The sequence below is a fragment of the Parasteatoda tepidariorum genome, chromosome 4, assembly GCF_043381705.1.
Source record: "Parasteatoda tepidariorum isolate YZ-2023 chromosome 4, CAS_Ptep_4.0, whole genome shotgun sequence".
Lineage (NCBI taxonomy): Eukaryota > Metazoa > Arthropoda > Arachnida > Araneae > Theridiidae > Parasteatoda > Parasteatoda tepidariorum.
The window spans coordinates 20,729,175-20,742,939 of record NC_092207.1 but is presented as its reverse complement, the minus strand read 5'-3'; the positions used below and the strand labels follow the sequence as shown (position 1 = coordinate 20,742,939).

The window sequence follows — 13,765 nt, the reverse complement described above, 5'->3', positions numbered from 1 at the left end:
AACAATCTGACGATGTTTAAAAGTTATTTTCCGGAGGCTATTTCATGAGAATTTGGATTCCGCCGAGAGTTTCTTTGACTCACGTAAACGGACAACATTCGATCAAAAGAATTTTATATTTTTATTTTGCTTCGAAAACTGGTAATTAGTGGTCATTTTTGATATAAAAGGGTTTTTGCAAATCGACTTGCGAATGCCAAACACAAATAGAACTAGTATTTTTTGTAAACAGCATTTTTCTTTTTGCTTTGGGAAAAGGGACTTAGATATATTTTTAACATCTGATTGTATTTTCATATAATGGCAATGCAGAACTATGACAAAAAACTATTACTTTTGAAATAAAAATTTCTTTAGAAATTAATGTTTGAAGAAACAAACATTTTTTTTGCATGTAAAGTAAGGAATATTTAAGTAAAACTATAGATTATAAGTGCTATGATTACAGAACACTGTGTATGTTTTTGAGGTCAAAAATTGAATGAAAACAGGAGTGCCAAATTAATACTTAAGGGAATTTAAGAAAAATGCCATTAAAATAACTTCGAAAGAAGGTAGGATTAAAAGTATTTGTTATAGTTTAATTGCTAGATTGAATTTGATTTGTCTGTCTTAATTTCTTCTACCAATTAAGACCGTTTGATTCAATCAAGATTGTCATACTTTCTCTCTGTCTTAGAGAAAAAAAAGATAAATTTGCAAAGAAAAATTAAGAGAGCTTGGGTTTTATTATGTTGTATTAATTGCGCATAAGCTGCGAGTTCATAAAACCATTATATAAGATAAAAATTCAAAGAAATCAATTGATTATTTTAAATAATTTGATACTTAATAAAAGTTAGAAAATAAAGCAACGATGAGATGTAATCTTGCTATCAGTTCGCACTATTATATCCACAAAAACGGTGCTTTCTGATAGTGTATTAATCTAGCCAAAGCAAAATATATCAATTCAATAGTTAGAGAAGCACCGATGAAATAATAATAAATTCGTCAATAAAGTTTTATCAAGTAAATTCACAAGAATTCCAGGAAAATACACAAAACAAACCACAAATAGGATCATATGAGAACATATAAAGTGAGAATAGAAAACAGATCTCGTGTACTTGCGAATATCTTGCAATAATAACTTTAAAATATTTTCCTAACTAACCAAATGTGAAATTAAAATATAAATAGAAGATAGTGGGATATATTTTTTAAGGCGCGTCCATATTCATGTTCAGAAACAACTTTGATTTGTCAGTTACTTTGGGTTGGCCTGAAAACTAGATTTGTGCTAGATAATAAAATTAATAACCTAATTTACACTGATTGTTTTCAAAAATTCACGGAAACAGTTGCAGTTATAACAAGGATTCTTGAAGAGAGATCATGTGATAGAGTATAATATCTTTCTCGAGAATTCCTGGTTTCAGCTTAAAATTGCGTCGACAAGTACCCTGCACGTAGCATGTAAATAAAAGAAATAAAATTTAAAAATACTTCATTATTGTTTCAATAACTTTCAATGAATAAAAATTGCATTACGAAATTTTGAGATATCAACTATATTATTAGCAAACCACATATTATCATGGGGCATTTTTTGAAAAAAGTTTTTTTAATAGTCTTTTTTAATTATTGTGCTTTGTCTTGTAGGTTTTTTTATCCGCAGAGCCAACTGTCGATGTTTTTTGAACTAAAAACAGCAATTTGTGGAAGAAATATTTTTGAAAAAAATTATAATGCGAATTATAGTTTTAATGAATATTATAATTATTATTATAATATTAATAAAATTTATAATTATAATGAAATATCCACCATTTGCACATGATATATATTACAAGTATCCCTATTATTATCTTTTGAACTAAAACTAAATGTTTGGGTGGGAAAATGCATACCCTATCACATATATTTGCTGTAAGTTTTTATACAATTTTTTTAACGTTTTTTTAATTTATTTCTTAACCAAAAATTATGTAAACTTTTAGTATTCATATAAAATAAGAAGAAACTTAAATTACTTTTAAAGTAACCATAATTGAAAATGTTATCCAAAGAGATTAAAATATTTTGTTACTTTGTTAGTGTTTGTAAAAAAATACAACTTTGAAGTTAAAATTTTAAAAACCGATCGATTTGCAGCTTGGGAATTTTGTTTTAAACCTAGAATTTCACAGAGATTCAATTTTGTAGCATATGGTAGGGTTTTTTTTCCAAGAAAAAAAATAGGTTGCTTTTTCACTGCTTTTTTCTGATTTAAAACTCCAAAAGGTACCTTGAAATTGAATTCTTAGAAAAAGCAAGAGAGGTGACTGCAAAAGGTTAGAATGTATTTTTTCTTTTAATAATCTTCAAAAAATGTCATTATCAGAGTTTTTCAATTTTTAAACTTTAACTATTTTCCGTACCCCAAACAAGGTGAGAAGGGAAATTAAATTTAAAACCTCGGCCCATGCTTTAATAACCATAAACATTTAATTTTTTTAACTTTAGTTCTTTATTTCCAAATAAATTTTTAGAAACATGGAATATTTGTTTTTCTATGACTATTTTCCTAATTTTCAGAATTGATATTTAGTAGTTGAAACAGTAAAGCCAATATTTGTCTGTGGTTTGTAGATTGGCTCGTATGATATTTTTCCCTATATGTTTAACAGTTAATAACTCTCGAACAAATTATCGAATGTCATTTTTTTATTTCGTTGTACTCCCTGTATATTTTTCTACGAAACTTCGCGATTTCAAATTTTTGAACACCCAAAAAGGCGAAGGCATCAACGGCCCTTTCGATTTATTCTGTAGTATCTAAATATGCCTTAATTCTTCCGTTTATTTTAAGAAAAATGTTGAAATATACTTTAGAGAACCAAAATTTGTACAGGAACAAAAATTATTTCTCATTTAATTAACGTTAGTTCGTTTTCTGTAAAAAAATAATAAAAAGTTATATTATTATACTTCATGCATAACACATTTTTTGTAAATGTTTGTAATTTACAATTAATTGCAATTAACTCTGCTTAAACCTTTCTTTATTTATGCCTAACTTGTTCGTAAAATACACCTAACAATTACTAATCTCCTTTTAAAATATTTAAAAGATGTTTATAAAGACGCTTTGAAGGTAACAAGATATTTTAATGCAATAGCTTGTAATATAAGCTTAAGTTGTTTGTAAATTGCACCCATATTAAGCGTAAGTGTAAAATATAATTTATAAAACATTTTTTTTTTAAATCTATAGTAAAATACCTTTCTAGTTTGTAAATTATTCAGTCAATTTATAAACTATGTCTGCGATGTATATGAATTATGCTAACACTTTGTAACAGTGCTCAATTGAAAACAAAATTATAAAAAAAATTTGACGAGGGAAAATAAATCCTTTTACGGCAATATTTTGCAATCTATATCTAACTTAAAATTTAATTACAGCCTATTTCTTTATATATATATATATATATATATATATACACACAGTCCAACCCCGCTATAGTGAATTTATAGCATCCATTTTCAATTTTTCTGATTATGCTATTATGCCCATTTTATCATCAATGGAGAACGTTTTACGTTTACTGCTAACCATAGTTAAATTTGAGATACTTGTTTGCAGGATTTATTTTAACTGAACTGAGAGCAAAAAGGAGTTGAAATGCGGGCCATATCAACGCATATTAGTGTCCAACTCTTTGACCAATAATGAATAATTACTCATTCCCTCTGAAAAAAATGCATATTAATCCCGCTGACACCTTACTGATGCATTGTCTGCCTGGGTTGGAAACATCTGCTCAGTTTGTTTAGGGATGGGAAGGTGAGATAAAAAAAAGCAAAACAAGAAAAGATGCTTATCGCCACATTCCCCTCTATAGATGGTTTTGAAAATCGGTATATGTATTTAATTTGAAGTAGAAATTTCAAAATTATTACAAAAAATGTTTTAAAAAAATCAGTCGAAGACAGAAAGAAGTTCACTATATCCACTCACTTTTTTGGTTCACTATATCCACCAAAAATAACATTATCCGTGTATAGCGAGGCACGGGACCGAACATTTCGTTCACTATATCCGGGAGTTCACTNTCAAAAGTATTACAAAAAATGTTTTAAAAAAATCAGTCGAAGACAGAAAGAAGTTCACTATATCCAACTTCCTCACTTTTTTGGTTCACTATATCCACCAAAAATAACATTATCCGTGTATAGCAAGGCACGGGACCGAACATTTCGTTCACTATATTCGGGAGTTCACTATAGAGAGGTTTGACTGTATACATATATATATATATATATATATATATATGCAATTGTTCTAAAAATATTTTCTATACTTTAGCATTAACATAGGTAGCAAATTTCTTTAAATTCAACCAGGTTTTAATTGATTGTATGTTTTTTTTAATATTTTGTTATATTTCTAGCGAATTTGATGTGTTACAAATATATTTGCAAGAAAAATCCAAAATAAAGGATTTACTTTTTAGGTGAATACATTAATTATGAAACGTTACTTTTCTTTTCATTTCAAAACAACAACGAAAAGAACAAAAAATTCTATCGCAGTTTTGAAGAATAATTTCCATAATTGCGAGTCTATTAATTCCACCAAGTAATATACCTCTATTATTCAAATCACGTTTTAAATGAGTGCCTGTTCTTTTTTTATAATTTGATATATTCTTTTTCTTTCGAAATTGGTGGGTTGCGAATATATTTGCTCGAAGAATCCTAAATAATCGATCCTTTTTCAGATAAATACATTAATTCTGAAATTTTACGCCTCTTTTTATTTCGAAATAACTACAAAAAGAAAATACAGCCTTATTTTTATATTTAAGTAAAAAAAACATCATTTTTTCGTATACGTAAGCAGTTCTGATGAACTTTTTCAATAACTCTGGGACTCATAAGAGAAGTTTTCCACGAGGAGAAAAAAGAATCTTCGAATAGAAGCACCGATTAATCTTTTCTTCATACAGAGCTTTGTTCATGTAAAAGAGGGCGCTCCTTTACCTGTCACGCACCTATCAATCTGACGAAAACATCGGCCACTACATCCCTTCTCTCATTTATAACCGCTCGACTAACCCACCTAAGGTTCCGATAAAAACAGGAGCGAAATTTTTTTTGAAAGCGCCCTGTTTTGCAAACCTTTGAATCTTTTGCTGATGAATCTTTTATGCCCAGAATGGGTAAACGATGAAAATAAAAAACTTTGACTTCCAAATGAATGCGCAAGTTTCTTCATTTTTCTTAACATGTTGAAAATCGATAGTGAACTAAAAAAAGTTGGCGAGCAAGGCCGGTATCAACATTTGCTGTTATGGCTGGTGCTGTTACCGTCACATTTACCGTTTGGGATGCAACACTATTCGCAACTGTTAAGTTTGTGGACACCTAATCATTGGTGCAAGTTATCTAGAATACAAAACCAAGAAAGTTTGGTGTACAGGACCATCAGGACTTCTATGGTGAGAGAATACAGAAACACAGAATATTTCCATGCTCAGTGTTTCATAAATAGAACTTTAGTGAATCTAATAATCCATGAGCACAGGAAAACATTTAGTAAACGCTCTTTATCTAGAGGCGTAATTGAAGTTTGCAATCATGGATGGTACTATAATAGAACTTGGTTAGGGGATACGAATACAGTTATAACTGAGGTAAGTATCTTTTACTCTATAAGTTATCTTTATCTTTTAAGTTATCTCTTTAGTTATCCTTTTACTCTATAAGTTATCTTCTATATAAGTTATCAGTTAAGCTATAGTTATCATAAGCTATAAGTTATCTCATAAGCTATCACTTTAGTAATCTTTTTACTCTATAAGTTATCTTTATCTTATAAGTTATCTTTATCTTGTAAGTTATCTCTTTAGTTATCTTTTTGATTTATAAATATTATTTTATATGTTAGAGTGTCGTCTAACAACACAATATAACTCAAGTTATTAGCAANATAAGTTATCTCATAAGCTATCACTTTAGTAATCTTTTTACTCTATAAGTTATCTTTATCTTATAAGTTAACTAAAGAGATAACTTACAAGATAAAGATATCTTTTTGATCTATAAATATTATTTTATATGTTAGAGTGTCGTCTAACAACACAATATAACTCAAGTTATTAGCAATGAGGTGTTACGAATATTTGCTGTTATAGTTAATATTATTACCTAAACAATAATCGTTTGGAATGCAAAACTACACTTTTCTTAAGTTTGTAGACAACTAATAAATGATGTAAATTAGCAAGAACACAAAAGCAAGAAAACCTATTTTATAAGTCATTAGAACTTCTATTTTGTATTTTTAAGGAATCTGGATATAAAGATCATTTCCATGTTTAGTGTTTCATGAAGAGAATTTCAGTTTAAGAGAAAAGTCAAATATAAGTTTTAATTATCCTTTCACTTTATCTTTTTTAACTAAAATCATTTTGTGCTCGAGAAAACATTGCAAACTAAACTTAAGTTGCAATGAGCAGTTGTGGATATTTATTGCTCTGGCTATTGCTATTACCGTCATTTTTACCGCTTGGTGTGCAGCATTATTAACAATTGCTAAGGTTGTACAACGCCTAATCACTGGTGTAAACTCACACGTACATTTAATAAGAAAAGCGTGGTTTATAGGTCTATCAGGACTTCTATGGTGAGAGATTATAAAAACACCGATTATTTTAATGTGGAGTGTTTTTTAAATAGAGCTTTCGTAAATCTAATAATCCATGAACACAGAAAAACGTTAAAAATTATGACCTGCACTATTCTGAGAAATTTGACACCTAGTTTAAGAAAATAAGGTACGACACCTAGTTCAAAAAAAGGAGAAGTACAAACACTTACTCACGTTTTTTAAAAAATTATTTTCTGAGCAAATATTTTGTAAAAAATTATTTCTACCAAGATTCGTCATTAAATCTGTTATTCTCAATTCACATTTTTTCACCTGCCACTCAAGATTACACGAGTCTTATTAAATTTGCCCCACAATTGACTTGTCGTAAAGACACAGATCCCAGTAGAGCGCCAAAATCAAGTTTCACTGGCTGTGGTCAGTTCAGCAAGAGGGTGGGTGATCACTTTCATCAGCATTCATAAGGACAGAGAGTGCGCGGTATCGGTCCTCGTAAAACAGTTTTACTGTAAAGTGCTCGACTTCTCGCGCAGGTCGTCGGGCTACCAAAGTAGGGGAGCCATCGCATCTGCAGAGGATCAAAATTGCGATGGCATGTCTTCGGATCATCTCGTCAGGGATGCTTCCCAGACCGTCGCCAATAGCCCATTGTGCAGCTCTAGTGCAACGTAAATAAAATACCTACCTTTCTATTAAATCTATTTCGATAAAACATTGTATTTGGTGGGAGTATCGAATGTTGCTTAAATTCATACTTAGCACTTGAATTTTTGTAAATATTTTAAATTTGTTTGGTCAAAATAAATATTTTTATTTTTCAAGTTTTGCACTAGTATTTTTAAAAAGAACATATTTGACTATGTAATAAAACTTATTTCTAGTCAATAATAAAATTTTTATGACTTATATCAAAGGATATCAGTACATCTTTTTTCCCATCAAAGTTTAGTTTTAAAAGAAATTAAATTGTAGAAGCTCTTTGTGATATTATTTTTCACATCTGTTGACATTTAAGTTATATATGTGCTTATGATAAACTCCTGTAAAAGAATTTAGTTAATTTTAGATAATAGATAATTCACTATATATATNATTTTAATCAATCTATTAACATAGGCTATTGATTGCTGGCTCTATCTATTTTGATTATAAATCACTAAATAAAAGTAGCCAGGAAAGTGACAGATTTTCTTGTGACAAACAAATTATTGACAGAAAAAATTATATTCAGCAAAGTTTTTGTAAATAATACCCTCCAAATACATTCCAGAAATGCTTACAACGATTGAGATAAAAAAAATTAGATACTATAAAATTTATGGGATGTTTTGAAGCTAGTTATTATTGGCAACATTGTTTGGGACATACCAGGAAAATGACATTTTGAAGTTCAATTAAATTTTTTAATTATAAAAAACAGTTAATGCTAGTACAAGGTCATTTTAAAATACTAACAGCAATGCTATTCACTAAAATTAAAAAAAAAGTTCGATTAGTAGTATAGTATTAGATCTTGAAGCAAGAGACTGTAAATTTTCATATTTCGTGAGAATCACCCACGTATTTATATATATATATATTCAAAAATTTGATAATAAAGATTGACATTTGCATAAAAATCAATTTTAATACTACAAACAATCTTACTTTAAATCAAATGATAAGCGTGTAAAGTAACCTTTAAAAACTTGAAAGCATATTAAAATTGATGTATACTAATACTAAAGTAACTTTTGTTATAATTTTATTTTGAAATGCTGACAATAAGAATTATTTAATGGTAAAATGCGCAATAATGACTGAACCATTTTGAAATATGTATAAAGACAATCTTCGAAATCTTTCAGATTTCATAAAGAAAGATAAGGCAAGGGATGTAATTGGTGTATGAGGGTTAAGTTTATTTTTAACTGCATTAGTGTTAATTAGTGTTGCACAGATGCTGTGCTTTACTTATCGAAGATTGCGAATAAAAGTTTATTTTACGATATAGAATCTCTTAGATTTAGTCGTAACTAATTTAGGTACTGAAAGTATGCTAAAGGAAATACTCTATGACGCGTGATTTAGGAGGAATTAATAATGTTATTATTACCTTAAAATGTGATGAAGATGCATTCCTTTTATCACATAAGTATATACTATTTTTTTTTTAAAATGCAAGTTTAAGATTAATGAATGGATGGTTTTTAGTAGGTAAAGAACTTAATTGAATTTCATTTAAATAAAGCGATTGTGTAACAAAAATAATTAATGATTTGATAGCACAATTTTTAAATAGGGAATATAAAGGTTTTAAAATAAGCAAGTTCTTAAAGTATCACTTAATTTTTTTATGAGTTTTTTTATGAATTTATAATTCTTTTAATGAATTTTTGATAAAAATATAATGTGCTGTAGAATTATTTGTTTTATATATTTAGGTCTAAAAATGTAAACATGTTTTAATTAAATCCTATAGTAGATTGGGATTCGCATACATTTTTTAATTTGACTTTATACAGGTTAAATGACTGAAATTTGCCTTTAAGTATTCTCCTTTCAAGTGCTGTTCTACTTGAAAAGAGAAAAGTCTGTTTCTTGTTATTTAACAAGAGAGCTATGCATCGAGAAGAATTCATTTACAAATTTTTCCAAAAAGTAATTCTCAGTTGACACCGAGTATAACTAATTTATAACTAAAACTAACTAACTACAATCATAAATGATGCCGTGTGTTATTGATTGGCACTTTAAACTACACCCGGGACTTGCGTGTTATGAATGAGAGCTACAGATGTAACTCTCTCATGACTTCTTAATTCATTGATATATAGTTAAAAGAAAAGAACTAAACTAGTAAAATTAATGTCACACACGCGAATGTTTAAAGCTAAATTTGTATGATACTAAAAATATTTAAAATTCGAAAAAAAATAGAACGAATAACATCAAATACATCGCTTGAATCGAGCACTTAGTTTAACGAGGACCCAAACCACACACTTTCAGTCCCTGCACAAATAGATTCAAATAGTCGGCCCACCCGCATACTGACAGCAGCCAGTGATTCTTGACTTCGGTGATCTGGTGGGAACCGTGTCTTAACGATCAGTCCACTGCGGGAAGTGGGCACATGTAAGGGGCAGCTGTGTCCGGCACTTTTAAAGAAGCAACATACAATCTGGCGACGAGATCTACGTCAGAGTCCACTTAGATATTGCTTTTCAAGAGCCCTACAGAACAGATATTCTGATCGTAGTGGCCAGGGAATAGATTCTTCATGACCGATGCTCTGGAGTCGATAAGTTGCGTCCTAGTTAATCCTGGACTAAAGAATTCCAGATCTCCATTGTGAAGCAGACAGATAAATCACCTAATTCACTGTTGCATAACAGCCTTCAGTTTGTGTAAGACTTATCCAAGTGACGAAGTAGGATATACGGCTCAATCACGCCTTCCTACGAACGTACACAAAGCACAAAGATCGCTTAAAAGACATTTCTCCTGTAAAGTTTGACTAGGTATTTTTCGATCACACTGTAAACAATGAAGCCGGGATAGCCTGGTCGGTAGGGCACTGGGCTCATGTCAGAGAGTTCGTGGGTTCGAACCCGCCGACAAAAGAATCCCCGTGTAGTAAAGGGTGACTGATGCACATTAAATCTTTCGAGTCGCAATGTCCCCATAACAAATCAATACCACCGGGGGTACTGGATAGGGGATCGACCGTTCTCTGATTCAGGTCAAAATTACGATCTGTGGATGAATGAATGGATGAATGAATATGTCCGCCCTATAAACGGGTGTGACATATGGGTGCGACAGAAGTTGAATTCTTGGCTATGACGGCGCCAGTGAGAAAGAATAACAATCACACCCCTCTGCCTTAACAGGCATACGAGAGTGGGAGAGACAGTAAACATTACCCATAATTCTGTCACTGGTATCGCTCATTTTGTATAGGGGTTTGGGGGCAGAATGTTAAAATCAAATCTTATAAGACATTCAGAAGTATTCAAAACAAATATCACCTTTTATCACCTCTAAGAAAACTAAACTAAACTCAGTGGCACGACAGCCCATAGAGGGCCAAGGCCTACTGTGCCCATCACAGTTTTCTTGACCTTGGGCTCTGGGTTGCAGGAGCAGATGTTCCGGTCAGGTGGACAGCCGAACGCGGAACCCCCACAGAGATGCCAACTGCTCCGGACACGCCAAAATAATTAAAAAAACGGTAAATAATTATAAAGCAAATTTTTCAAATATATGACTGTTATTGCTAGCTTTTAAAAAGGTATTGCATGACATTAATACTATAAAGTGGTGAATCATATAAACCTACGAATTATTAAGAAATAGTGGTGGATAAAAATCCACTAAATAGAATTTATTAAACCGAGAATTACAATTGATAAACTACCACTTTGAAATATATATTTGCTGTCCGGAGCAAGTTGGCATCTCTGCTCCCAGTGTTCAGTTTCCAAGCATGCTTGGTACTCATTTATCGAATGAAAGGCTGAGTCAACCTTGCCCGACCCGAGGATCGAACCAGGGACCTGTGGCACGACAGGGCGAAGAGTTACCGCTCAGCCACCGGGCGTCCTTTTATCACCTCACTATGTTTTAATTCACCTTTAGGTCTACAAGAAAATTTTGTTTAATCTATGTTAGACTTGCGAGAAAAAGAACAAAATGAATAAACATCTACAAGATTCTGTAGTTTCGAATAATTAAAAATTATTTAACTATTAACTATAATTAAAAACTACTGAATTTCAACTCAAACTAGAAACGTAACTACCACAAATAAACGTTATGTAAAACTTAGAAAACAATACTTAGAAACTTATGACTTAGAAAATAAAAATGTCCGAAATATATTTTTTTCGATTTTCTTTTCCGAAATATTATATTTTAATTCGAAAAAGCATGGATCCTTTTCGTTTCAAAATTACATATTAGGCATAGTATTTACTAGGATTTTAACGTACAATATTTTGTCTGCAATTGTGTAATTGTATCTTCATGTATAGAATTTATAAATCGATTTAATATTTATTTACATGCAGATAAAGATTATATCGATCACATAAGTTGTTTTCGGATTATGACATGTTTGAGAATAATTATCAGTATCGTTTATTCGATATCTTGAAAAAAATAAGTAATTCAAACTCCCTGTATCATTTTATTCAGAATTGCATTTTTATTCCTTATCAACAAAATTCGTGCATCGAATTTTCAACAGTCAACTTTTTTTTCATCTAAAAGCACAGGAAGAAAATATCATTTGGCGATGCGATTCCCTTTTAATGTCACGCCAAAAATCCATTTACCACTTATAATGTCGCACCGGAGATACATAGTGCCTTTTTCTCCGATGTCAAAAATATTTTTTTTTCATTTTTCACAATGAAGCCAAGTTTCAATAAAACGTGAATAATCTATTCTTCTAGTAACAATATTGAAGATGCACTACATTTGCATTTAAATTTCCTCTTTTCAATGTCCTTTTGACTAGAAATAAAGTTTAAAAAAAACAATGCATAAAGTAACAATGTTAAAATTTGAGATGGATGCACAATTCAATTTGAAACAAAATTTTTCAAATACCACAGTTGATATGAGGAAAATTTTATGCTTTTAATATTCAACGACAAAAGTAGATACTTCGGGGAATAAAGTTTTATATTTTATCGAATAATTTATTTTTACGTGAAATTCGATATAAAATTTCACATCATTTTTGTTCAACACAATGATGTTTGTTGTAAGTTTTATTGTATATCTATAGAAAAGTTATTGTGTGCAAAACATTATCGATGTTACTTATTTATTTAATAAATCTAACTTGTAAATTTACATTTACTTAGTTTCTAACTTTTATAGAGTTTTTGAAAGATTTCATTTTTATAAATTCAATGGAAACAAAATTTATTTATACTGCTCCGTTTATTTCCTGAACTTGCAAATTTAATTTGAAATGATTTTAATTTTCATTTTTCACATACATAAAAAATAGAAAAATGAATGGTAACTATTCAGTGATGAAATTATCAGTGAAAAAGTTTCATTTTTTTTCAAAAATTAAGCTGGAAAAAGATGACATGTTTCGAGCACTCAAAACAAGCTCCCATTATCAAGATCGCTTGAAGTGTGTTCATGGGTGTTCACGTATTGGTGGCTCTTGATAGACAGCTTTTGTATTAAGCTTTGAAATAATGCTTCTTCCACATTAGTTTTTGAGGCAAAAGAAGTTTTACAGTATTATATATTTTTGCTTAAGTTTGTGATAATTCATCTTAAAATAGTATGTTTAAGCTTTGGTAAGATAAAAAAGAAAAGTTTTTTCCTGCAACTTTAATTCAGCCGTCATTAAAAATACTTTTCATTTCACACTATCATTATCGGAAATAGTAAAATTTAGTAAGAATATTAATGATGATAGCTGCCAAAACATAGCGAAGATATTTATAACCACTGATGAACAGCCGACCCAATTTTGGGTTTACTACTATTATGTCCAACTCCATAGTCTAGTAATTTTGCACCCAACTCAGAAGACAAGGGAACTCAAGGATTAAGTGTTGGGCGAAATTTGCCTTCGTGGACGACTTCTTGTTGGAACTAACACGCATTTGCGTTACATGGAGAGGAAACCTTTAAAAACCTCCCACGGCTAGTCGGAGATCAGGAGGTCAATAACCTATGAGCCTTCTACCACTGAGGATATCTCACACCGCACTGTGGTCGATGCGAGCAGGTGTCGAAATCGTATCAACCTGCCATCGCTGGGATTTGAACCTTGATCACCTCATTAGGATGAAAGCGCTGAATCCCCTCCGCCATGGTTTAAAGCTAAAATATTATCATTTTCATGAAAAACTGTCTAAAAATCTTAGGAGCTTAATGTAAATCGCTTCTGTTAGTGTTCACATAACTAAAATTAGCTCTGAGCTCAAACATGAAACTAGTTAAATCAAAGACAAATCTCTTAAAAATAAACAGTATTATTGTTATTTATTATTTATTTTTTATTTTGATAATGATAGTAAGTAATTATATGGTGTAATGTTATGTAGTATGTATAGGTTTATATCATTCTAAGATGAGTAATTTTAAATGATAAATTTTAGACTT

The 13,765-nt window shown here is 30.4% G+C and overlaps 1 protein-coding gene across 3 annotated transcripts in view; it reads left to right on the top strand.

The window, feature by feature from the left end:
- LOC107446312 (beta-alanine transporter-like) overlaps positions 1-13,765 on the top strand; it is a 153,058-nt gene that overhangs the window by 65,649 nt on the left and 73,644 nt on the right. The window contains exon 1 of one of the 3 annotated variants that reach the window (XM_043042739.2): positions 5,079-5,663. The exons of the other annotated variants lie outside the window; for them this stretch is intronic. Coding sequence (XP_042898673.1) covers positions 5,256-5,663 — 408 coding nt within the window. The 5' untranslated portion in view covers positions 5,079-5,255. Of the gene's footprint in view, positions 1-5,078; positions 5,664-13,765 lie in introns of those variants that run through there. 3 annotated transcript variants of the gene reach the window in all.